The sequence below is a fragment of the Branchiostoma lanceolatum genome, chromosome 18, assembly GCF_035083965.1.
Source record: "Branchiostoma lanceolatum isolate klBraLanc5 chromosome 18, klBraLanc5.hap2, whole genome shotgun sequence".
NCBI classification, from domain to species: domain Eukaryota; kingdom Metazoa; phylum Chordata; class Leptocardii; order Amphioxiformes; family Branchiostomatidae; genus Branchiostoma; species Branchiostoma lanceolatum.
Window position 1 is genome coordinate 12,992,571 of NC_089739.1, and position 27,761 is coordinate 13,020,331.

The following is a 27,761-nucleotide window of genomic DNA, read 5'->3' on the forward strand; positions in this document are numbered from 1 at the left end:
ATTGTGCTAGTCTCTATTGTATTTGTATCCATTTTACTAGCTGGGGATATTCATCCTAATCCAGGCCCTGCCAGGGTTAACTCAATCAAATCCTTAAATGTTTTTCATGCAAATGTAAACAGTATTGTTGCCGGTTCAAAGATGGATGAACTGTCTTCTTTGGCAGTTAAGTTTAAGCTTGACATAATTGCTATCACGGAAACGTGGCTTGGTAGCACTGTCGATTCTGAAGCTATTTCGCTTGACGGTTTTCAAACTCCAGTTCGTCGGGATAGAAATAGACACGGTGGAGGTGTTTTGATTTTTGTATCTGATCATATAGCCTTTAGACGTCGCTGTGATCTGGAATCCTTGACTGATGAGTGCATCTGGCTTGAACTTTTCCCCGGCACATTCCGTGTTCTCTTTTCAGCCTATTACAGGCCACCTGGACAAAACTTAGAAACCGTTGATAGTTTTATCGACTCCTTCCAAAATTCTGTCTTCACAGCTGCTTCTTTAAATGTTGACACTATTATCATTACCGGTGATTTTAATGCTAAGCACGGAGCGTGGTGGCATCTGGACCCAAATTCCTCAGCTGGCTCAAAACTGTTCCAGTCATCTCAGATGTTAAATCTTACCCAAATGATTACTGAACCCACGTGCGATCTATCTCGCTCACCCTCACTTATTGATCTACTATTTACTGACGCGTCTAGTCGTGTTCAATCCACGTCTGTTCTTTCACCCCTGTCTGGTTGCCACCACTGCCCTATTATTGCCAATTTCGACTTTGTTATCAAACCCCCTCCACCATACGTCCGCACCGTCTGGGACTTCTCAAAAATTGACTATGCCTCACTTGTAGACTTCTCGACTGATCCGCAATGGCTAGATATATTTTATTGTAATTCTGTTGATGGTGCTTGCAATATGCTAATTGATCTTATTACTCAGACAAAAATAAAATGCGTCCCCCACAGAAATATCACCATCAGACCCCGTGATAAACCATGGATGACATCCAGAATAAGACGACTTATGGGTATTCGTGACAAAACACATAAAAAAGCTAAATTATCTAATACCCCTTCACTCTGGGCTTCTTATCGCAAGATAAGGAACAGACTTGTGAATGAAATAGCTTCAGCCAAATTGAACTATGATACTCGCCTACAAAATTCTTTACTTAACTCTACTACAGGTAGTAAAACATGGTGGCATATAGTCAAAACCATTTATGGATGCAAAATGTCAACTACAATTCCTCCACTTAAGCGCAATGACCATTATATATGTGACTCAAGCGAAAAGGCTTCAGAATTCAACAGTTACTTTTCCCTCCAATCGACAATTGATGATACTAATTCCACATTACCTAATCTTGACTATCTGACCAATGTACGTTTGTTTAATTGTGAAACCACTGCCCCTGAAGTTGAACTATATATTTCCGAGCTGGACACTTCTAAAGCATACGGGTGGGATAACATTGACAACCGTTTTCTTAAAATCATTAGTCCTTACATTTCAGATAAAATTGCCTATGTTTTTAATCTTTCGCTCTGTCATGGAATATTCCCAGGAGTCTGGAAGAGAGCAAATGTTGTACCCATCTTTAAAAAAGGCGATCCTTGTATAGTTTCTAACTACCGTCCCGTCTCGTTGTTGCCTACCCTATCTAAAATTCTTGAAAAAATTGTCTATAAACATTTATACAACCATCTAATGTCTCAAAATCTGTTATATTCTTATCAATCTGGTTTCATTAGGGGAGATTCAACTGTAAACCAGCTTGTCTTCATTGCAAACAAAATTCTCCAAGCCTTTGACCAGAACAAGGAAGTCAGAGCCGTTTATCTTGATTTTTCAAAAGCGTTTGATAAGGTTTGGCATAAAGGCATACTCTTCAAGCTTCAACGAAACGGGGTGGAAGGGCCTTTTCTCAACTGGTTTCAAAGTTACCTCAATGGTAGAAAGCAGCGTGTCGTAATCGAAGGTCAAAACTCTGATTGGTGCGAGATAAGTGCAGGTGTACCTCAAGGATCAGTGCTTGGTCCGCTATTATTTCTCGTGTACATTAATGACATGATACAGGAACTCGAAACTCATCCTTTTCTGTTCGCAGACGATAGCTCCTTGCTCGATGTTGTAGAATCCCCCATTGTTTCAGCCATTAGACTCAATTCTGACCTTTCTAAGATATTATCATGGACAAAAGCGTGGCTAATGGAACTCAATCCGTCAAAAACAATCGAAACGTGTTATTCTACAAAGGCTATACCTCCTCCACATCCACCCCTTTTCCTTGGTACCGAACAAATCGATTCTGTAGACTGTCACAAACACATCGGGGTTCATCTGTCATCAACTATGTCTTGGAATACACATATTTCTAACATGTTAGCCAATGCATCTAAAAAGGTTTCAACCTTCAGTAAACTTAAATTCAAGCTCCCCCGTGAAGTCTTGGAAACAATATATAAATCTTTTATCCGTCCCCTACTCGAGTATGGTGGCGTAGTATGGCACGGTTGCACTGCTTCAGACTCTGAACTCATCGAACGAATACAATATGAATGTGCTTTAACCGTAGCTGGTGCCATTAGGGGGTCCTCGTATACTTCACTACTCGCCGAACTGGGATGGGAAAAGTTATCTGACCGCCGCCATGTTCAGTCCCTTATCCTATTCTATAAAATTATCCATGGACAAACTCGACAATACTTAAGAGATTTGATACCACCCACAGTATCAGATTCCTCTTCCTACGACCTTCGCAATAAGTATAACCTTCAGTTGTTAAAGTGTACCACAACTCGCTTTAAGAAATCATTCATACCTTACGCTACGTATCATTGGAACAACCTTACCTTGGCAGATCGATCATTAAGTCTTCCTCATTTTAAGAAAACAATGATCAAATCTGTGCGCCCTGTATCTGTCCCATATTTCAACACTGGTCCTCGTTACACCTGCGCTCTTCTCACTCGTTTCCGTCTTGGTACTTTCAGTTTAAACTTCAATTTGTACACTCGCAACCTAGTTACCAGTCCTGCTTGTACCTGTGGCCATCCTTGTGAAAGTATTTCTCATTACTTCTTGTACTGCCCTAACTACACACAACACCGTTCCTTACTCTTCAGTAATTTAGAAAATCTGGTAGGTTCAGTCATAAATCTCAATAATCTCTCGGATGATGTTCTAATTCAATTACTGCTTAAAGGCTTACCCTTCCTTTCGAATTCAAACAATGTCAAACTCTTACAGCATGTCCAACTTTTCATTATACAATCCAAAAGATTTGAGTAGTAAACCACCATCCTACCAGTCTTGTAGTACCTGTCCACATATTTATCTGTTTATTGATTTCAATTTTTCTTACATTTAATGATTTCTGTTATGTAGTTTATTTGAGATAATTTGTTGCTCTTATGCTTTGCATGTCCGCACCTGTTTTTTTGTCATTTTCAGTATTTGTAAAATTTGTTTTGTTATTCTGTAATGTATTCTGTCGATGACGACATGAAAATAAGCTGTAAGCTTGAGTCTGTCGTCATCATGTCTTGTATGTAAATGTTGCAATAAAAAAAAAAAAAAAAAAAGGTATTCGCACTTGTCAACTACATACACTTTGAAATACTGACGTCAAAAGAAAAGCAGTACCCCTTATGACAGAATGGAATCGCCGCGTCTCAATATGGCAGGTAAAAACGAGATATTGGACTACCCCACAGAATAGAAATAGAATTAAATAAAACGTTGGTTTTTGCCTTTCCGAAAGCAATTATGTTGGTTACACAAAAGGTCACATATTTTCAGCTAGACATTGCGCAATGACAGGAGGGGCCTCGGTCTTGTGGCAAGAGAAAAATGACAAAACGTATATCCATATAACTGATACTTGTTACACAGGAAAGGAAATTATGCCCCCATAAAAGTGTAAGAAGCATCAACTCGTCACTTCAGTTTAAATTATCAAAATACAACGAGTAACCCCGTCCGGCCCCGCCCCATACAAGAACCAAACGTGCTGAACCCAACTCTTCCCACGATACTTCAGAATACACTCGTGATGGCCACGGGATCTGACACGTAGAACGTTACGGGCGGGTATTTTTGGCCAAAACCAGAAAAAAAAGTTTTATGGAAGATATAAAAAAAATAGTGCTCCTGGACTTGAAACCATTCCTGATGATATCAGCTTTAACGCTCCAGAACAGAGAGCTCGAGCAACTCTCATGCTTTCTAGTCAGAAACAATCATCCCTATACTAAGAAAAAATAGCCGGTCAACTCACCGGAACGTTGCAATGGTTCTTAACTTCAGCTAACTACATTCCCAAAATTGGCGACAAAAAGTCCGGACTATCTGATAGTCAATCCTGGACATTTTAAATTGGCATTCTTTAAGCATTCAGTGTCTCCAAGTGCATCAAAATCATTGAAATGAGGTAGAAAATTCACCAAGTTCCACAACGACAATCAGTAAGCTAAAGAGCTTGGCACTATAAAGTGAGCAATACACATTAGGAACCTTAGATAAAACATTTAGCAACTACATAAAGATCGGTCGATTCAATACTAAATCCTTACCTGGGACGTTAGTTGTCGTGTCTTTCTTCCTCGTAACACAAAGGTCAAAAGAGTTATTCTAGCTGCGCATGCGTAGATTGGTCGGAACATCTCAGGAGAGGGCCATTTCGATGTAGGGGTGGTTTGGTGTTACTGTCATGATTTATAGTGCACTTCAGTATTAGAGAGTATCAATTTTAAGTTTGCAAACTGAATGTCTACTTGTTCAATGAAGTTTTTAACAGTCTATAAACATCCATTGGCTACTTGCACGTATCAAACACCGATGTAGATTAAACTCCTTACACCTTTGATACTAGTGGTACGCTTTTATAACAAACACGATTCGCCCTCTTAAACGGTAAGTACTCTCGCCGTGACCAATCAGATGCAAGCATACATAGAGGAAGATCTGTTCTAGCCAATAAGAGGGTTCGTTACATCAAATTGATATAATGATGAAAAATGATGAATCATGCGATGTGATCACGTGTGCATTGTGCCAGTAAAAGAAAATAATAAAGCAGGCATCCTCAATTGAGGTGAAGCGTAATGCTTTTTCAAGTAACGTAACATCACCAATTAACGTCCGACTTATTCAAAAGGTATTTATCTTAAAACCGCACGGACAGAGCCAAATTTCAAACCCATGGGCAGAAATATCAGCTCTTCTAAAAAGAAAATGCATAGTCTGTAAGTTTTTCTCCGCCTGTTTAACGCCGTGCGAGGATGTATTTATACTGAGGTACATGATGAATAATTGTGCTAGGGTAACCTATTATCGTCCACTTCTGAATCTTCTAGCGCTATGCTTGAAGAGCATAGACCAGAAAAAATGCACAGTAATTGTCCAAAGTAGTCTGCAGACAAATGATAGTAAAATCACTACGTCTGTCCGGCCACTTGCTTAACGCGATGGAAAAAAAAATGTTTATCTGTAAATTTCCCCCACATGCGCGGCACGTGGCGTTCACGTGGTAAACGCATGGCGATTATGTTTTGCTATGCAAAAATTAAAGAGATGGCTAAGGATCATACTTATGATGTTCTTTATTGCTCATGAGAACAGGCTTTGGCACAATACACCGCGACATGTGGACATGAGCCAAACCGGACGTAAATAGGTTCTGCACGTAAATAGGTCATGTTACGTTAGTTCTAGTCCAATCCGGCTTCGCCACGGCTCAGAAAGGGGGAAGATGGACTGCTCCCGAGGGGGAAGAAAAGGAGAAGAAGAAGAGAGAGAAGGCGGAAAGAGAGAGGAAGAAAGAAGGGAGGAGGAAAAAAGAGCGAAACGCCGTATTCGACGAAACGAAATAATAACATAACTATTTAGATCACTTACTGAAACATGTACATGAGGCATTTTGTTTCATGTAATGGGAAAGATACAGTGTCGGCCTTACATATACACATTGTAGTTGCGAATACTGGTGAAGTCTCCACAGGAACCACAATATCTGTATTTCCACAATATGGTCCTTAAATTCCTGTTACATTCCTATAATTGCTGTGTTATATAACGTTATATATGTATACCTGAAAACTTTTGCTGGACATTTCTTATAGTGACTGCCTAGTTTCTTGAATTTCCATATAAAATACATGTAGCTCTGCACCCATGTGCCTGCGTGTACCAGTGATATCACATTTGCGGAGTTCTGATAACCCCCATGCAGAGCCTCTTCACTATTGACCACTTCATAATTGCACGTACTTATTTAGTCAGTAATTTACTAATTAACGTCTTAGATGATGACTGGAATTCATAAACATCCAAAAAAGGCTTATTTAGTTACTTTCCTGCGACAGAATGTTATTTTTCACCGTTTCCACTGCAACTATGAAATATGGTTAATAATTATTAAAACCATATGAAATAACTTGATATAGACGATTTTTGGTCGATCTATTGGTTTGAGTGACGTCATCAAATCACGTGATAATTCCTAAAAAGCTGGACATTTGACATTGTTATCATGGATGATGATAAAGCAGAGGAATGAACCTTCCCAAAATGTAAGTCACCATTTGTCCCTCTGTTTGGTACCAAATGGCTATTTTGAGGGACCTGGCCCATGGACTACTAGAATGAGAAAATGGCTACCGTTGAAAACAACTCCACCCCCTTCTCATGACGCATTATGCACGGATGTACCGATTTTTGCAAGTTAGGTGTTTTCACACGTGCTTACATCGCTACTAGTTCACCACTGCCGAGACGTTTGGAACGCAGAACCTAATCTTCAGTCACCCTCTCCACAATAACGCCAGCTCCTATTACAATAGCGAGATCCTTACATCTGTCTGGATGGAGCCAAGTGACTCCAACCCCTTGCCAAGTCGAGGTTGACTAGTGTCAGTGATAAAAATGTCTACATAGCACTCAATAAAACATCACTCAAGACATGGACTTGTTTGATTTCAATGAAATATATTTCTAACATCTAGTACATTCATGTCTCTTGTTTATCTATGGTAAACCGTGTCAACCTGCGTCTGACCCTTTTGAAACCAAATTAATGGCAAAGATCAGCAAAAATATGGACTCAATTTTCATCTGTTTGTCTGATGATACAGTTGTTTTTAGAAGTTTGACACTTTTGCTATTGCGCGGAAGAGCCTTTGACTGAGAATGGAGGCCGGCCTGTAGTATTCTTCTTCTTGATGCTTGAACGACCGTGCCCGGAATGTTCCAACATATATCAGTTATATAGGGAGCTGGCCGTTATCATTGTTACTTTATATGTTCAGGACTATGTTAATGTCACCTCCACTGACCTCATACATCACCAACTTTGACGCCTTAGTTCAGCCGCTAGGTTTTTGAGTCCTGTATAATGCATTGGGAAGCTTCAGAATTTAGCGTAGAGCGTAGAGAGGCTACCTGGATTTAGCGTAATGCGTGGCTGGCCCTCCAAATATAGCGTAGAGCGTTGTCGGGACCCCCCATGCAGGCTCTCTTGTAAGTAGCAAATACAAATCCTTGAACAAGTCTACCTACCATCACAAATACCACAAAATTATGGAGGGAAACGTGTGTTGTAACTAAGAAACAGACTTTATATAAATTTTATATAACGTGGATTAAATTCCACATGACAGGAGGGCGGAGCCTAAGGCCTTCTGGAGGATGACCGCAGGGTCACTCTCCTGCTAGCCTGAGCTAGCCTCTACCAGGCTCCGCGAGATGGCTGGGAAAATAGTAGGAATCGGCAAATAAAGGGAGTTAGCTACGGAGAGAGGCGGTCCAATCTGGAGAGAGGGTATATCTGCCATCCACGGATCCACGGTATATCTGCCACGGATGGCAGATATACGCTCATATACCCTCTCTCCAGATTGGACCCTCTCTCCAGATTGGACCGCCTCTCTCCGTAGCTAACTCCCTTTATTTGCCGATTCGTACTATTTTCCCAGCCATCTCGCCGAGCCGGTGACCGCCCTATGTTCCGAAATCCCTATGTTCCGAAATCCCTATGTTCCGAAATCCCTATGTTCCGAAATCTCTATGTTCCGAAATCCCTATCTTCCAAAGTCCCTATCGCTCCGAAATCTAACAGAATAAAATCGAAATTCAAGGTGAATATAAATGTATAGTATATGTAACTAAATGTTCCAACTCTGGGCCATAGTTCGGTAGAGAGTTGTGGCTTAACGAGGTTCATGGTGGCATTTAGATTTTGATCTTAGATCCTATACCTTCCTCTGATACTCTTCTCTTGTGTCATTTGGGAGATCATGAACTCTGTTAAATTTGAACCAGAGGCCGAACCGCATCGTAAATGTCTTGTTCATATATGAGTGAATTTTTTTTTCATTTCCTTATATTTTTAAAAAGTATATATATATTGAATTGCATATCTAACTGGCGCGAGGTCATTAGATACATGTATCTTAATCTTTGATATCTAAATTCTCTGAATACCAAGTAGCATTTAGACAGTTTGGACTATAAAATATCAAAATATGAAAGATTTTCGAGATTTTTATAAGTTATCTTGAAAGTTTCTTTGAAAAGAGTTTTTGATAGCTATTTCAAATAAATTTAATTTTTTTATAGCTAATGCAAAAATCTCGAAATTTTCGAAAGCTGATATAGAAAAATCCAATCTTTTTGAAAAGATCAAACGGAGTTTTAAATGCGTCATGGACTCTTCCTAAGAAATATGGCCGTGTGTTGGAACGTTTCGATTATGAGGGGTTTTTGAACTTATATGGTATAGGGATTTCGGAACATAGGGATTTCGGAATATAGGGATTTCGGAATATAGGGATTTCGGAATATAGGGATTTCGGAACATAGGGCTGTAACCCGCGGAGCCTGGTAGAGGCTATTAAAGCCTGAGCTCCCCCAGGGAGCTCACTGATTGAAAAAAACAACACAGTATTCTCTACCAGGGGGAATGGTACTGGTAGCAAACAACCTGGGTAGCAAAGTAGGGCTGGATTGCTGGCTGGAAGTTTGAACAACTATGGGGCGAACAAAAAACTCATGAAATGATGAATGACATGCCCGTAGCCAGGATTTTGAATGGGGGGGTTATTTTTAATGTTTAAGGGACCAGCGAGCGCCGTAGGCGCGAGCTCACGGCCCAGGGGGGTCCGGGGGTATGCCCCCCCGGGAAATTTTAAAATTTGAACCGTCTGATATGATTTCCTGTGTTTTTGAGAGGATTTCAAAGGAAGAAATCAGAGACCAAGTCAGCAGTTTTTCTAGGATTTTAGCTCCGTTGGTGATACAAATAGATCCATCTTAGAAAAAAAACCCTTGGACGTTAAAAAGTGGACCCTTGAGCGTTTCAAATTCTAAGAATTGAACCTTCTGAAAGGGCATTTCCTGTGTTTTTGAGAGAATTTTAGAGGAAAAATCAGAGTTTTTTCTAGAATCCTAGCCCCTGTGGCATTGCTGGTGATACAAATAAGTCCACCTTGAAAAAATCTTGAACATTAAAAAGTGTACCTTCAAGCCTGTGAAAGTGGACCTTCAAGCCAATGGGGGGGTTCGTCCGAACCCCCCGACCCCCCCCCCCCCCCCCCTGGCTACGGGCATGAATGAGACCGTAAGAAAGATACTAACATTGATTCCATAGATGGAAAAAAGTTTGTTTTCACAATGCCTCGATAGTTCAATTTTTTCTGATACACATCCTGATTGAGAAAAACGGTGCAGCTTTAAAACCTCACGATTTTCTATCCTAACATCTGCTTGGAGATAAGCCGCCCTGGGTACGAGGTTGGGTCAAAGGTTACCGTAGGAAACATGGCGGCCTGGAGCTAAAATTTTGGGCCTGACTTCTTTTGTTCACATTTCTGCGATATCTTGATGACATTTCAGCTGATTTTTCGTCTAAAAGGTAAGTTATTACACTAGTTTTGAGTAGGCTTCGAATGATAGAAGGTACTTTGTTCCTTTTTGTCTCAGTGGAAGCGAATTCATGGCGACTTTTGTGAGCGCCCCCCTCCCCTTTTGTTGGTTAGATTGTTTTGAAATGTGGTAAAGTTATCCACAGTTATTAGACGTTGAGGGCCATTTTTTATGATGTCAATGGGTACTATGTCTTTGCTATCACGATATTTTTCCAATTCATAAGTAAATACTGCAGTTGATCGTGAATCTGCCGAAACAAGCACAAACACACACACACACACACACACACACACACACACACACACACACACACACACACACACACACACACACACACACACACACATGTAACGTTATACAAACACACGCACACACATACACACACACACACACACACACACATACATGTAACGTTATACAAACACACGCACACACATACACACACACACACACACACACGCACACACACAAGCCAAAACAATACTTCACTTTCTTGGGATGGACTAACAACAGTATTTTGTTTCAGCAGGTATAAGCTACTCTCCAAGCAGAGGAAATATGGCTCTGGTTTTAATGACATGTTTTTAGGGTTTCTGTCAGGCTGTCTATTTTATCCCATGGTTTGGCAACATAACAAAAATGGTACAAAATAGAAAGCCTGAGAAAATCACCTAAAAACATGCCTGAATCCAGTTGGACCCATTCCTTTGCTTGGAGAGTAGGTATAAGGTCTCATTCCTGTATTACTCCGAGTGGATGAGTATTGTCCAGTATCAGGGTGAAGTGGCAGAAGTTGGCAGAAGTTGGCAGAAGTTACGATGATTACCGAGTAGTTTTGAGGCTCCCGGGAGTCAGATGTGACGTCATCCTAACTTCTGCCACTAGCCAGGGTAGGGTGGCAGGTGGCAGAAGTTGGCAGAAGTTAGGTGACGTCATCCTAACTTCTGCCACTAGCCAGGGCAGAGTGGCAGGTGGCAGAAGTTGGCAGAAGTTAGGTGACGTCATCCTAACTTCTGCCACTAGCCAGGGCAGAGTGGCAGGTGGTAGAAGTTGGCAGAAGTTAGGTGACGTCATCCTAACTTCTGCCACTAGCCAGGGCAGAGTGGCAGGTGGCAGAAGTTGGCAGAAGTTAGGTGACGTCATCCTAACTTCTGCCACTAGCCAGGGCAGAGTGGCAGGTGGCAGAAGTTGGCAGAAGTTAGGTGACGTCATCCTAACTTCTGCCACTAGCCAGGGCAGAGTGGCAGGTGGTAGAAGTTGGCAGAAGTTAGGTGACGTCATCCTAACTTCTGCCACTAGCCAGGGCAGAGTGGCAGGTGGCAGAAGTTGGCAGAAGTTAGGTGACGTCATCCTAACTTCTGCCACTAGCCAGGGCAGAGTGGCAGGTGGCAGAAGTTGGCAGAAGTTAGGTGATGTCATCCTTAGTTAAGTTTGAACAATCACTGTTACCAGATGTATAAAGTCGATTGTTATCTTTTAGAATGTAAATAAATTACAAAGAAATACAAGGCAACATACTGTGGGTTACACAAATTACACATACTTATTATCGGTCAGCATGCTAGCAAGATACTGTGGCTCTTTTGTTTTAAACCAATATCTAGATAAAACAATCGTCGGATTTCTTTAACTTCTGCCAACTTCTGCCACCCCTGCCACTGGCAGAAGTTAGGATGACGTCACTCCTAACTTCATAAAACATCGGATTTCTAACTTGTGGCAACTTCTGCCACCCCCGGCCGCTGGCAGAAGTTAGGATGATGTCACTCCTAACTTCTACAACGTCGGATTTCTAACTTATGCCAACTTATGCCAACTTCTGCCACCCCCGGCCACTGGCAAAAGTTAGGATGACGTTACTCCTAACTTCTACAACGTCGGACTTCTAACTTCTGCCAACTTCTGCCACCCCCGGACGCTGGCAGAAGTTAGGATGACGTCACTCATAACTTCGGACAACATCGGATTTCTTCCGATGGCTGACGGAAAATCCCGAAGTTATATATGACGTAGGCCGATTTCAACTTCTGCCAGCTTCTGCCACTTCACCCTGATACTGGACATGCATGGAGTGGATACCCTAAAAGAGTCCGTACCATAAAAAATTAACGGCTGCATGAATGACCTTGGGGCACTTCCTATAGCTTCATTACAAACGTGCCCATGTAAAACACGTATTGTAACACGTAAGCCTATGGGGTGGAAAAACTCATGAGTGAGACCTGAACTATAAGCCTCTGTATGTATGTGGTATACTAGCACTACTAGCCTCCGATGCAGACTCCTGACCCCGGCTGTTTTCTTTTTCAAGTTACTGTTTTTATACTACCGTATTTACTCGAATAAAGTACACACTTTTTAAACATTTCAAAATTCAAAAGGCATCACAAATCATTGCCAAAGTCAGGGTGCGTACTTTATCTAAGGTTATTGCCAGGACAAATTGGAAGAGGACCTCAAACCCTTGCTCAATCAAGCCAGGAACCCAGCTGTGGTGCAGCAATGCATGGCTCAATACCTGCCAATTTGAAAAGTTTGCAACTTGTCGTAGGCAATTCTCAAGTTTGCAGAGATGATGCCGCCAGGGTTAACAAGAGAATCTTTTATGAATCTAATGAATGGCATTATGTAGAAGTCCTTGATTTAAGCAAAATCACCTAGAGAAAAGAGAAGGAACCCCATAAATTTGAATTTATTCTGTTCCAAATGTGTTCAAGATCAATGGAGAAGGGATGCGTACGTTATTTGAGGTTTCTACCTTTACGTTTCAGTTCTGCAAATTTGTCTTGAACTAGCCCCAAATCAGGGGTGCGTACTTTAATTGGGGTGCGTACTTTAATCAAGAAATTTTTTTCTTATTGCTGGCCGGGAAGGAGTCTGCGTCCACTCGGCGTCTCAAAAGGAAATTAAAAGTCACTTACTAGTAGTGGCAACCGGCATGGACTTGTGAAGTCCGCGCCCCGCGGAGGGTGCACGCACCGCTGGCCCCACGTTCTCATGCCGTAACCATGCGCCCTGCTTTGTCCCGACAAGTTTCCATAACTTGAGGTTCATCGGGGTCACCGTCTCTTTCAAAATACGAAAGTCAGGAACTTGCAAGGTAATACAGAATCTCCTCGGTTTGACATACGCCCGTAATTGATGATATTTACCGAGAGGAGTCCCGGGTCCATTCAGTTAATTGTTCCTCGCGTACATGTGGATTACCCTTGCGCGAACTTGTGAATTGCCCTTGAAAGACTTTTTTAATCTTCTTTCCTTTGAGACGCCGAGTGGATGCAGACTCCTTCCCGGCCAGCAATAAGAAAAAGAAATGTAATAGTATAAAAACTGTAACTTGAAAAAGAAAACAGCCGGGAGGAGTCTGCATCGGAGGCTAGTGATTGAGTGGATTGCAGTAATAAGTCTTTGATAATATATTTCAGCAGGTATAAGCCCAGATATGGATGTGGTGTTGCCGTGTATGTGAGTGAGTGGGAGAAACTAATTAACAACAGTATTTGATATTTCAGCAGGTTTTAGTCCCCAGTTCCAGACATGGATGTGGTGTATGTGAGTGAGTGAGTGAGTGAGTGAGTGAGTGAGTGAGTGAGTGAGTGAGTGAGTGAGTGAGTGAGTGAGTGAGTGAGTGAGTGAGTGAGTGAGAGAGAAAGAAACTAACAACAGTATTTGATATTTCAGTAGGTTTTAGGCCCTAGTACCAGACATGGATGTGGTGTATGTGATGTGAGTGAGTGAGAGAAACTAACAACAGTATTTGATATTTCAGCAGGTTTTAGTCCCCAGTTCCAGACATGGATGTGGTGTATGTGAGTGAGTGGGAGAAGCAGGACCAGGTGCGTTCCTACGTCCTCCCCACACCCTACGTCTGCTCATGGTCCTGTAGAAACGTGCTGGCCTTCGCTGGACCCGTACAGGTAGGTGCTGTTTTGAAAGTCTTCGAACCCCTAGTGGTGCTCTGTCTTGCTCTAGTTTGGTCTAATTTTGTCTTTGTCCACTCCTCAAGTAGAGCACTTTTGTAATATTAAGAAACCTACTAGTATGAGTGGGGGGGACAAAAATAACCCAAAATTGTTGAAGTGGATGGTTCACATTGCACTGCAGCACAGGAGTTGCTGCTTATAGATGCGTTCCCAATTCAGTTCAGAATTGCCTTGATGAAAGTGACATGGTCACCAAAACGTCTGTTGAATAAATCGCTTGGTTGTGTAAAAAGAGTCTTTTTACGGCTGACCTCAAAGTTATGGCTGCCCATAGGAAGGCATGTTAAGATACACTGAAACAAGGCTTCATAAAAGTACTAACCCAAACTTCAATCTTCAAAATTCTTCTACACTGGAAAGTCACAAGGGTTTATTATCAACCATGCAAAAAAAACAGAGGGTTGTACAGCTCAAACTTCGAGGAAAGCTGCCAGTTTCAAGGAAACCCTACCTTTGACCCCAAATTTCTGGTGTATCCATCCGCATGACCTAACAACTCACATCTATCCTTATGACAACTAAAATGGCAAACTAAACAAATTTCAACCAAAATGGGAAAGCTAAGACCCTACCTGTTCCCTCTAACTAAAAAAGTCTCCAGATTGGGCAAATAATTTCAAGGAAAAGAAAGGTTTTAAAGATTTTAAGTAGGGACTATAAAGGGATTCAAATGTTTTGTATTCTACTGCGCAACGGAACTTTGGGGTCAGCCCTTACTGTATTCAGTGACTTACCAACCTGATGAAACTATTCACGGATTATGAAATCGTTTGTGATGCTGCAGGGTCCGTGGTCTGACGCTTCATTGGTCCGTCCCATCCACGTGGTCGACCCCGACCGCCCGTGGGACGTGCACAGCTTCTGTACGCAGCACGGAGAAGACATCGTGGCTCTGGAGTGGGACCCCTCGGGCACACAGCTGCTGTCTGCTGGCAGGTAGGTTTAGATTGTAAAGGCCAAAGGTCACAATTACAGTCATGCGCAAAGGGTCCATTTTCATTTCATAGAAATAGCCTTTTATAGCCTTGTTAAAAGTAGCTGTTATTGTGTAGTAGGGCCTCTTTGTTGGAAATGTTGGCGTTTTTGAGCTGGAATTGACAGGTAAGGGTTGTGGCTATTTTATTTAGTTAGAAAAACAGGGATTTAGCCATCTTTGGAGCATCCGGTACACTTTGAAATAGGTGTAGTTCGGATGTGTTCATTTCTTGTGTAGGGAGGTCAAAGTTCATCTCGCCATGTTTTGATAGAATTTCATCAGTTTGAGCCGGTGGAAAATTGGTGAAACTCATTAGAATGACATTTTAGAATTCAGACTACGCTGCCAATGTGAGTTTTCCATGATCTAAACTTCAGGTAGGTGACTTTTGACAGCGTTTTTCTTATATGTTTACCATTGAAAGTCTAGGGGCCTGTGAATGGTGGACTTCAGCCTAAATGGGGTCGTGTGGCGTAACCATATATAGCATGTTTGGCCCAGACCCCAAGACAGGTTCGATTCCTGCCATGTCACCTATCTTGTGCCCTTGGAAAAGGCACTTAGCATGGCTTTCCTCACTTCACTCAGGTGACAATGAGTACTTAGCTTCGATCAGGGATGTCCCTTGGATTGGACATTAAATGGAGGTCCTGTGTTTGAGGAGAGAACACACCTCGAGCATGTTAAAGAACTCACCACACTTAACGGAAAGTGTAGGGGCCCTTCCCGGTGTGAGCGGATCAAACCCTACAGTCAGTATATAGGCTCAAGTTGAAGTTGGTAGCCTCAAAAGAAAGAAGATAAATTTTATCAACAAGGCAATCCAAGATGGTAGACTTCACCCCCTTACCCATGCAGCTAACCATAGGCATGGGACTGAGATTTAAAGGTACACAGTGTAAGATTTTATGGGACAAAACTGAAATATTCTGCACAAAAAAAGTTTGATCTATTGATATTTGTCAGCTCTTGCACATTTTTGTTTTTATTTTGTATTTTATGATATTTACAAACAGTGCAAAAACAACCAGCACCAAGGGCCCCTTATTTTTTGGGTAGTCACAATAGATGCACACTACTAGTAGCTGGATAAAGCAGACATCACAGCTTTTATATATACTGTACATGCATTCAAAGTAATGTTATTGTATATTCCCTGAATATCATTACGCAATGTGATAAGTTGATTTTACTTACTATGAAAGTTGACTGCAAATGCTTAACTCTCGAATTTCAGTTTGGAGGATTTCATTTGTTACTTCTTTACTCATCTCGCCTTAAATGTTTCCCAGGTTTGGTGAGGTAAAGCTCTGGTCCATGAAGGACTACCTGGTTAATGATTGGCACCTGGTGACCTCGGTTGACCTCGACGGAGAGGAGATCGTGACCCTTCAGTGGCTCCATGTTGGCGGCCGTCTGACCTTGAACAACATGAACATGAACTCTACCGTCTTCAACGAGAAAATCACGCACCAAAGCTACGCGCCGTCGCTCTCGGAATTCGGAGGGAAGGCTTGTAACGGTTGGGTGGCTGTCACGGCTACCGGTATGGTGTACATCACCGCATTGAGTAAGGACGGTACGCCGACTACGGTTAGCGAATGTTTGGGGAACGTGCGTTCGCGTGTGGTCGTGGCAGACGCCGCGTTTACCGTGAAAGGGTTTGTTATCATCGCACTGTCGGACGGAAACAGTATGTCGCCGGTCAAGTTCTACAAACTCAAGTTGAGCAACGTGAACGAGAAATGCACCATGCACATCGAACCCCTTCCGAGCTTCTTCCTACGGTGCGCGGTCGACCCCAACAAGAAGGAAAAATACACCAACGTCACGCACGTCAAGTTCGAGCACCGCGAAGGCGTCGAACAAGTCGTGGTGGTGGTATCCGGAACAAACTCCAGCACTATCGAGGTGTGGGGACTGAGAAACGAACCAGTAACCCTCCACAAGATATTCCAGCCGCAAGCCCCCGCGGGGAAACAGCCGATGGCGGTAAAGTGGGGATCTCTGACCACCATCGCGGATCGCCCGCTTGTGACCGCGCTCGCCGTACCAAAGTTACCGGTACAGTCCAGTAATCTGGTCGAGAGTAAGGGTTACGACACCAAGTTCTTCAACGGTAGCGCTTTGGCTATAGCATTCCAGGATGGGAACATCCACTTGGTTCAGAGGTATGTATTTTATATCCTCATTCATTTAATCTATTGGTAGGGCTAGATTTTTGCAAGCTTTAGCGTGCAGTGACAGTAGGGTCGTGTGGTGTAAGTGGTAGAGCGCACAGCTGTCAAACAATGGGACCCGGGATCGATCCCGGATTGAGCCCAGAGACATGTTTGAACTTGCGCCCCGACGTTGTGCCCTTGGGAAAGGCACTTTGCACGTATTTCCCCCCCAGTTAGAGGGACAAGTCTCCAACGGAAGTTCTCTTCAACTGGCGGAAGAGAGCAGCGCCAGGCGGGCTGGCGTTATCAAGGCGGACCTTGAGCGTAAGAGTTATCCAGCAGCTAGCTGCAAGCGTCCCAACCAGAACCAGCACGTCTCCCTTGAATTGGAGAAGACGGATGCCCAAAGTGTGTGGGTCTCAGATTTGCAACCTGTCATCCATCCTAAACAAATCCACGCGAAGGCTACCGTGTCAACCCTCCTCACTCAGGTGTAGGAACTGACACGGTCATCTTACTCGAATATCTGTATCTGTCTCTCTGTACTTCTGTATGATCTGAATAAATATTGCGAGTGGTTACCATAAGCGTGCAGGGACAGTACACAGAAAACTAACTAGGCTGTGGCAACTACAGACTATATTAACATCAGCTTGTACTTTCATCTTTCCAGACTGACACTTCACACCCTCGCCATGTTCAGTCTGGACTCGTGGCAGCGAGGTCTGGACGAAACGTCAGCCAAGCGACAACGACTCTCTGCGTTCCGGTTTTTATCGTGCTGCGAGCTGTCCGGGACGTGCTGCGGGCTAATGGGAGTCGACCCCGGCGGGCGGCTTTACGTGTTCCGCTTGACGCCGTCGCTGACGCAAAACGTGGACCCGGTTCTGCCAATCAGACACGTCGTCTCACTGCTCGAGTACTGTATGGTGAGTAGGATTTGAAATTATATATATGCTGCTCACCTTGTGGCACATACATGTACATGTAGATCAGCAAGTTTCCTTGCTGTTTCAGTAGCAGGGTAGATTTTACAGGTAGGGGTTGCTAGCCTTTCCCCTTAATGTGTTCGGGGCACTTCTTCAATCCTAGCCCCACCCCAAGTCCCAACTGAGACATCTGGCATAGGCCCGATGGGACGTTAAGCCGAGGTACACTGTTGATTGTGTTTGTCAAAAAAAGCTGGGTGAATTTCCCAGGTACAATGTCTGATGGTGGTCCACCCTGGCTGAGGCAGAGCATAGACCCAGTTCTGCCGATCAGACACATGGTCTCACTGCTCGAGTACCGTATGGTGAGGATAAAAAGTCTCAGTAGATAAAGGTAAAGGTCCCATAGCCTTTTTGAGGCTGTAGGTGGGTTGTGTATAACGCTCTGCCGATCAGACACCTAGTCTCACTGCTCGAGAACTGTATGGTAAGTATAAAAATTCTGCCATCTCTGACTGCCATTCTATTTTTCCATCACATGTACAGTTATCAGGCTGGGACTGCTGGGATGTGCTTCTCGTGGTGGGACCAGGCATGGTTGAGGGGGTGAAGTCTGCCATCTCTGACTGCCATGCTGTTTTTCCATCACATGTGCAGTTATCAGGCTGGGACTGTTGAGATGTGCTTCCCGTGGTTGAGGGCGTGAAGTCCATCACATGTGCAGTGTACATGTACAATTTTTGTACAGTTATCAGGCTGGGACTGCTGGGATGTGCTGCTGGTAGTCTGACCAGGCATGGTGGAGTCTGTGATTGACAAGCTGACTGACAACTACTGTCAGCAGAACCCATGTTGTTTTTCCATGCCCCAACATTGTACACTTACGAAAGGGGCTTTGCACAATATTCCTACCATGGCGGTGGAGTGACACCCACCGAGCCTCTCGGCTTATCAGTCTAAAGTGTGCCAAAAACACATACGGATTTGATGCACCAATGTGCCATAGTATCGAACCATAATTTTGATGTTGTTGTTTTTTCTTTACAGTTATCAGGCTGGGACTGCTGGGACGTACTACTGGTAGTCGGACCAGGCATGGTGGAGTCTGTGATTGACAAGCTGACTGACAACTACTGTCAGCAGAACCCCGCCCTGCAGCAGATCCACCTCACCAGGTTTGTGGCCATCAAGGCCGCACTGTACAGGTGAGGATCAGCTCCAATGTTTTCATGTTATTATCTCCAGAGATTTTTTCATGGAGATATTGTTCTGAGTGTGTTTGCGTGTGTGTATGTTTGTGCATCCGGATGCTTAAAGTCAGCATAACTGAAGAGCGTCTAGATGGATTGTAATGATATTTGGTATGTAGGTAGGTGTTGGGAGGAGAAAGGTCAAGGTCGATTTTTGGCCCCCTGGTATGTGTTACTGGAACTGCAATGGCGTATTTGTCAAAATCTTCTATGGAGAATAACTAAAGAAAGGAGCAACACATTTTCATGTTATTTATTATGCAGGTAGCCCAGATAGAGATGTACACAATGATTTGCAAATTATGCAAATTGAGACTGAATTTGCATAAGTAATGAGGATTATCTTTATTTCCATTAAAGGCATGTTGTGACAGGTAGAGCTGTGTACCAGTACACTGTACCATACAGTACCGGGTACAATCAATTAGGTACAAGTCCAAAATACCTGACCCTGCTGTATCGGTACTGGACCTGACTCAGGGGATGGCCACTTTGACAGTTAAAGTGAAAATGGATATGTTTCATTTAAGTTTTGAACTCCTGACCTCGGCTTCTGAGAAACCAAGGCGTGGGTGATAGCGCACCCTGGTCAGATGGACACCGGACGTCTCAGCGGGGAATATCCTCAATTTAACCTGACTGACAGTAGATTGTAAGGATTAGTCAGCGACAAGGAATTGTCTCAATGTCTTATATATAGCAGACGTCGGGTGACAGTAACGCACTCTGCGCTGAGAAGCACGCACGCAGCCATGCTCGGCAATCCATTCTGCAGCTACAAGACGATGTCACCGAAAAAGAGTAAACGCACATGCAAAGGGTGCGGGCATCTCCTTCGAGACCACCCTTCTGGGAAGACGGGCAAATCCTGCAAAGGTATCGTGCCGCCTCCCATCTCTTCAGACAAGTCAACCTTACCTCAGGCTCCGGCAGAGCTTGAGACGTTACAGCAACAGAAGACCGACTTGCTGCTGGCCGTACAGCGAGAACGTCTGGCTAAAGAAGTCCGCGTTTTGGAGGCAGACCTGCGGGCTCTACAGCTCGACGTCCCCAGCAGCCAGCCGAGCGCAATACCGCCTGGAGCACAGCCCCCAGCAGCTCCACAGCCAGTCGCTCCACCGCCAGTCGCTCCACCGCCAGTCGCTCCACCGCCAGTCGCTCCACCGCCAGTCGCTCCACCGCCAGTCGCTCCACCGCCAGTCGCTCCACCGCCAGTCGCTCCACCGCCAGTCGCTCCACCGCCAGTCGCTCCACCGCCAATCGTGCCACCGCCAGTCGTTCCACCGCCAGTCGTTCCACCGCCAGTCATCACACCGCCAGCGGCTACACCGCCAGTGGCTACACCGCCGGGAGCGACGCCGCCTGCGAATCTGCAAGAGTTGCGACAACATCCGCAGATCCGGGCGGCAATGCAGGAGCTGACGTCTTCATCTCCCAGCTCCATTGTCAGACAAGAGCAGGTAGCCACCACCGCGGAGGGCACTAAATTGTTGATCTCTATGGGGGGGAAGAAGCCAGCGTTGCGGAGTGTTAGCGTGAGTCAGTGGGCCATTGCCAACACCAAAATCATGTACAAACTGCTTTCCACAAACAAATTGTCCACGTCCTCTCTGCATGACTATATGGTGTATACTGTAAAAGTCCTAGAACTTGGTCAGAGATACTCTTGGCCCTCGGTATTGGAGTTCGACAGGGAGTATCGCACCCTGCAGGCAAACTACCACTTTCGGTGGGGGGCGGACTCACAACATCTAATGACAAAACATCTCGAACCGATTCGTGCCGCTCCCCCCAACACTACAAATTCCGCCCGGGCTACCAAGCCTCAGTCTGCCTCTCCGCTGGCCGCCAACGGCAAACCCATCTGCAAAAAGTTTAACTTTGCCAGCACAGGGTGTCCCCACTCTCCGTGTCGGTTCGAACACGTGTGCTGGGTCCCAAATTGCGGCAAAAGCCACCCGCAAAGCCGCCACGCGCCTCCCGGCCTGACTGCTCCGCCTCCACAATCAGCCTGACTGCAGCCGACTGCGTTACTGGGTTCACGCCCACTAAATTACAGCGCCTGGTGTCGTGAACTCCGGCATGACCCAGACAAATCCTTCTTACTTGACGGCATCCAACATGGTTTTCAACTCATGCCGAATCTAGAAAGACACAGCATTGCACCGGTCGAGGTAGCTAACTATAAGTCTGTCACGAATCCAGACAGAAAACCTCAAATTGAGCGTCAAATTTTGCAGGAAATTAAAGCCGGTAACTACATCGTCACGGAATCAAAACCGCACATTGTCAGCGCTTTCGGGGCGGTCCCTAAACCTGACTCAAACGACTTGCGTCTTATTCATGATTGTAGCCAACCCGCTGGGGCGGCAGTTAATGATTATATAGAAATTGATAAAGTAAAATTCCAAACCATCGACGATGCGCTCAAATTAATCAAACCGGGATACTTTATGGCCAAAATTGACCTGAAGTCTGCTTACCGCTCTGTACATGTTCACCCCTCCTGCTACAGAAACTTAGGCTGTAAATGGCAGTTTGAAGGTCATGAACATGACACGTATCTGGTTGACACTAAACTTGCATTTGGGGCGAAATCGTCCCCCTCAATTTTCCATCGCCTCACTCAATCCGTCCGCCGCATGATGAAACGACGCGGCTTTGATATGATTATTGTGTACCTCGATGATTTTCTCATTATCGGCAAGACATATGGCGAATGTCTTCAAGCTTATCTAATGCTCATGGAGCTTCTGCAGGAACTAGGCTTCCAGATTTCGCAGCAAAAGCTAGTTCCACCATCGCAATGCTTAACCTTCCTGGGAGTCGAAATAGACAGTCGCAGCAAAACTGTGTCGCTCCCAGCCGCAAAGCTTCCCGAATTCCGATCCTTACTAGCCGAATTCTCGCATAAAACTCGCGCTACTAAGCGGCAACTGCAGCAACTAGCAGGGAAGCTCAATTGGGCATGTAGGGTAGTCTACGGCGGGAGAACTTTCCTGCGTAGAATCCTTGACACTCTCAACAAGCTAAAGAAGCCTTATCACAAGGTAAAACTTTCCGCGAACTTTAAATTGGATATTCTGTGGTGGATGGAATTCATGACCACATTCAACGGCAAACGTTTCTTTTTAGATGATGTTCCGATTGTTGACGTGATGACTGATGCCTGTCCCATTGGGGGCGGTGCGTTTTACAACGGGGACTGGGTGTACGTCAACTGGGCCAGAGATCTCCCCGCATATTCCGACTTGCATATTAACCAAAAAGAAACACTAGCTATCTGTTGCGCTGCCAAACGTTGGGCTCCGCTATGGGCAAACAGGCATGTGATCATTCACACAGACAATATAGCAGCCCAAGCCTTCATTAACAAGGGCACCACGCGTATGTCACACCTCATGCCGGAATTGCGTCATTTATTTTGGCTTTCTGCAGCTTACAATTTCCGCATTACGGCCCGTTACGTCAAAGGCTGCCTCAATACAATAGCTGATTCTATCTCTCGCATGCATGACCCGGCCCACATTCGCCGGTTTCAAAACCTTCTCGCCGCGTGGGTGGACAAACACGCCTCCCCTTTGTCCAGCCCCGACCTGACCTTTTGCCCTCTTACTCCACAGGGCATAGAATACCATCGCCTCCCGGCTTGGCCACTACGTTGGAACGGACCTTGGATGCCGAAATCAGTGCATTCCGTGCTTCCACCTTCGCAGATAGCACCAAAGCTACCTACGGTACCCATCTCCGAGCGTACCTCCAATTCTGCCTTTTCATGGGCTACGCCCCGGTGCCTGCAACCACGGAGAATGTTTGTCGCTACGCGGCATTCCTGGCCCGCTCGTTAACTTACACTAGCATCCGGCAGTATCTGAACATTGTTTCCCTGCTCCATAAAGAATTTGGCTTACCTAATCCGACCATACAAAACTGGCAACTGCAAACCGTTTTGCGGGGCATTCGGCGATTTAAGGGAGACACCCCCCGCAGAAAGCTACCAATCACTCCTACAATACTGCTCGGTATCTTGTCTACTTTAGATTTATCATTGAGCGTCGACGCGACCTTTTGGGCGGCTTGTCTGGTCGCTTTCTTTTGCCTTTTTCGGAAGGCCAATCTGGTTCCTTCCTCCAAAAACGCTTTTTCCTCTTCGAAACACCTCAGTCGCTGTGATTTTAAACTTTCCGCGTGGGGCCTGATAGTCACTTGTAGGTTTTCCAAAACTATACAATTTGGCGAAAGGCTCCTCGAAATTCCGCTGCCAGCCATTACCGGCTCACCACTTTGCCCGTGTGCCGCCCTGACACTGGCGTTCCAAAAAGCCCATGGGGCAACGCCCAATCAGTCTGCATTTCTCTACAGAGATCACACTGGCTCACTATTCCCGCTCACGTATCCGAAGTTTCTACACAAACTCCGCTCCAGCCTCTCCTCTTTGGGATTCACCCCCTCCGCTTACGCTGGCCATTCCTTCCGTAGGGGTGGTGCGTCCTACCTGCTAGAATGCGGTGTTCCGCTGGACCTTATCAAAATCATGGGAGATTGGAGGTCTGACTCTGTATTTGTGTATTTAGCAATCAATTTGCAAGGCCGTCTCACTGTTATGAATACAATGGGAGAAAGACTACGAACCCTACTTTAAGTAAATGTATATGTTGTAATGACCTTCTGCTATCACTACTATTAAACTAGATACGTAAGTTTTGGGCTTTGGGAGAAACTTTGTATTGTGTGAGAATAAAACTCCCAGTGTTTATTGCCCAAAACTGACTTTGTACTTTCTTGCATAGACTAAACAATTTAGCACAGTAGGATTCAAAGTGAAAATGGATATGGTTCATTTAAGTTTTGAACTCCTGACCTCGGCTTCTGAGAAACCAAGGCGTGGGTGATAGCGCACCCTGGTCAGATGGACACCGGACGTCTCAGCGGGGAATATCCTCAATTTACCCTGATTGTAAGGATTAGTCAGCGACAAGGAATTGTCTCAATGTCTTATATATAGCAGACGTCGGGTGACAGTAACACACTCTGCGCTGAGAAGCACGCACGCAGCCACGCTCAGCAATCCATTCTGCACCCTAATCCCACCCGACCCGATTATCTGTCTGGTAATATCAATTATTGTAATTGCGTTGTTAACATGTTTGTGACAATTAGCTTTTCACTCGTTATTATTGTGTAGTCATTTGTTGTGCGTACTCAAGTACCTTCAGAGTCTTTGTGTAGATTTAGTATTTGTATTTAGATATAGTACTTGTTTTGGGCTTTGGGAGAAACTTTGTATTGTGTGAGAATAAAACTCCCAGTGTTTATTGCCCAAAACTGACTTTGTACTTTCTTGCATAGACTAAACAATTTAGCACAGTAGGATTCAAAATTACTATGAAATTACCGTGGCAGTGCTCTAAAGCCACTCTAAAGCACAGAAAACACATTTACATGGCTAGAGTCAAATTTACATCTGTGTTTTCATAAGAATAATACCCAGCACAATCAAATATTATGTTTTTACCAGTTCAAACTTGCTTTTGTCCTTATTGAAAATCTAGCATTTTCCGAACAAGTAGTTTAGGTGCAGGTTCAGGTTCGGACCTGTACCTGAACCCGAGTACCCGTACCTGAACCTGTACCTAAAATTTGTTTAGGTACACAGCTCTAGTGACAGGTGTCACCTATCAATTTCGAAACTGGGTCATATATTCTCCAAGGACCTAACAGGTTGTGGTCATACCACAGAGGGATATTATAGCTCTGGTAAATGAAAAACACCATTTATAGAAAAACAACAAATTCCATGGAGATTTAGGGTCTTCAGACTCTTGTTATCCATCTGAAGTACAGCTAGTAGGTATCCATCTGAGTAATGAGGCCGTTGTATTGACTTCTAACATGCTCGAGGCACCTCCTTGATCACGGGACCCCCATTTTATGTCCCTCCTGAAAGACAAATGCAGCTCTAACTGGGATGCCCTTCCCTGGATTCGAACACGGTCTCCCAGTTACCAACTAATTGGAACCAGGAGCTCAACTGTGAAGCTGCTACTAATTGAGCTGTCCTAGAATTCAAAGGAATGATATTTTGTATTGATAGCAAGAAAATTAATCATCTTGTAATTCTGTTTGACTTGGCAAGGGTATGAATAGTTTTGTTGTTAACTAACTGTATGTATCAGGAACTGTCATGTAATGTTTTTGAAATAGATGTACAGTACTCAATGCTTATTCTCCCTATTCTTGCTGCAGTTATGAAGAGGTTTTCTAGGTGGCTCTTCTGAATCTTAGTAGCTTGCCTTTCTTGTACAGATGTTGCTCTTTGGAAAGTATTTAAAGAATACAAATATTGTCTTAAACTGAAATTCTGTTGATTTAGATTTGTGAGAATGTCTTAAAGTCCTAATAATCTTACAAATCTTACAGATTGACAAGATAGCAGCATATCTACAACACAATGTTCTTCCCGATTGACCAATACAGTGGAGGGAAGTCAGCTGACTGCTATGCCAAACTACTGCTGAACTTAAGTTTAATGAATATCACGTTAAACTAATCTTTTTAAGATTAAAATTACTATCACATTATATCCCCTCAGATTGACCAATAACGGAGGAGGGAAGTCAGCTGACTGCTACGCCAAGCTGCTGTTGAATGCCATCTCCTCGTCTCTGAAGGCCCTCCTTCGTCCGACCCAGCTGGGGAGTCAGGACCGAGGGCCGGCAGAGAAACTTGCCGTGCTCTGTAGCAAAAGTACAGGTAGGACTCATCATCATCATCATCATCATTGGTCCTCCTCTTACAAGGTGTAGCAAGTGAAGTTTGCTCTCCAGAACTTCTTGTCGTTCATTGCAGAGAGGAGTTCTTGTCCTTCCAAATTAGTTTCGGTTTCTATGAGTTTCTTGAGTGTTGTGATTGGTCAACCAATCCTTCTCTTTGCGTCCGGGTTCCAAAGCAGAAGCTTTCCCGCTGGTTCACTACTACGTACCACGTGACCCGCGAGACTCAACCGGCGACGTTTCACGACTAAGAACTTCGAAATTTAAGAAAAGTACAGAATGGTGTCATTAATGAAAGACAGTGAATGCTGTCTGAAACGTTTGACCGAAGTAAGAGGTCTAGAGCGAAGTCTGCCATTTCTAAACACTTTGTTGTTCTTTTTCTGCAGAAACAGACTTGGACAAGGTCATGATCAACTTGGAGACGAAGGAGTTTGTGATCGAGCCGGCCACGCTGCAGTCTCTCCAGCAGCTGATCCAGTGGGTGGGGGACTTCACGCTGTACCTGCTGTCTCTGCTGCCCACTCAGCAAGGTCAGTATTACTGATTGACCTTGTACTGCTCCCGCTGTCTCTGCTTCCAACACAGCAAGGTCAGTATAACATAGCAAGGTCACGCTGTACCTGCTGTCTCTGCTGCCCACTCAGCAAGGTCAGTATTTGTCCTTGTGCTGTCACTGTTGCCGAGATAGCTATAGGAAGGTCAGTATAAGACAGCAAGGTCATGCTGTACCTGCCGTCTCTGCTGCCCACACAGCTCAGTATCAGTATAGATATAGGAAGATCATCATTGTACTGTCTCTGTTGCTAACACAGCAAGGTCAGTGTAACACATCAAGGTCACGCTGTACCTGCTGTCTCTGCTGTCTCTGCTACCAACACAACAAGGTCAGTATGACACATCAAGGTCACGCTGTACCTGCTGTCTCTGCTGTCTCTGCTACCAACACAGCAAGGTCTGTATAACACAGCAGGGTCACACTATACCTGCTGTCTCTGCACTCAACAAGGTCAGTATAACACAGCATGGATGGGCAACTTTACATCATGTCATTATTTTTGGCGATGCCTCAGGGGCGAGCCTAATGGTATATATATTGTGTGCAGTTTGCAAGAATTCTAGGAATTGCACAGGAATGTGTCCACAGGAATTTAAGACCATAACTCAAGAATGCCTGGATGGATTGTCTTCATATTTGGTATAGGTGGGTAGGTCTTTGTGAGACCTTGAAATGATTGGATTTTGGGCCCTCTAGCAATTTTCTATGGTACTGCAGGGGAACTTTCACTTTTGAAATCTTATGTTCTGAACATGCTATGGTCATGATTTTTTAGAGGTAGATATATCTTTTTATATTTACCATATCTCTGCCCCCCTTCCTTCAGGCATGCCTAACCGCGTAGGCTCCACCCTCCTCCGAGATGCCCAGTTCCTACAAATGTTGCGAGAGTTGCTCGTGATGGTTCGGATCTGGGGCCTCATCAAGTCCAGCTGTCTTCCCGTCTTCACCGCGACCTCGGATAACCTGGACAGCCTCCAGCTGCTGTTCAAGCTGCTGACCAAAGCCTGGATGTGCGCTAAAGAGGAAAGGCTGTCCATTGGTGGGTTGTCTTGTTGGCTGTTTATCATTTGCTGTCTCCTTTCCTCTGGTCCTCTAATACTAGCATAGTTATGCCTTCAGCCTTTGGTGGGAAACAAGTCAGAAACATGCATGCACAAGCACATGCACACACACAGACAAGCAGACTCAGAGACACATAG

The 27,761-nt window shown here is 44.4% G+C and overlaps 1 protein-coding gene across 1 annotated transcript in view; it reads left to right on the forward strand.

The window, feature by feature from the left end:
• The window catches only part of LOC136424006 (mediator of RNA polymerase II transcription subunit 16-like), a 58,555-nt gene that overhangs the window by 26,156 nt on the left and 4,638 nt on the right, over nucleotides 1-27,761 (forward strand). Inside the window, exons 3-9 of the mRNA XM_066412406.1 lie at nucleotides 14,695-14,846; nucleotides 16,179-17,057; nucleotides 17,722-17,977; nucleotides 19,025-19,182; nucleotides 25,820-25,980; nucleotides 26,390-26,533; nucleotides 27,386-27,601. Coding sequence (XP_066268503.1) covers nucleotides 14,695-14,846; nucleotides 16,179-17,057; nucleotides 17,722-17,977; nucleotides 19,025-19,182; nucleotides 25,820-25,980; nucleotides 26,390-26,533; nucleotides 27,386-27,601 — 1,966 coding nt within the window. The remainder of the gene's footprint in view (nucleotides 1-14,694; nucleotides 14,847-16,178; nucleotides 17,058-17,721; nucleotides 17,978-19,024; nucleotides 19,183-25,819; nucleotides 25,981-26,389; nucleotides 26,534-27,385; nucleotides 27,602-27,761) is intronic.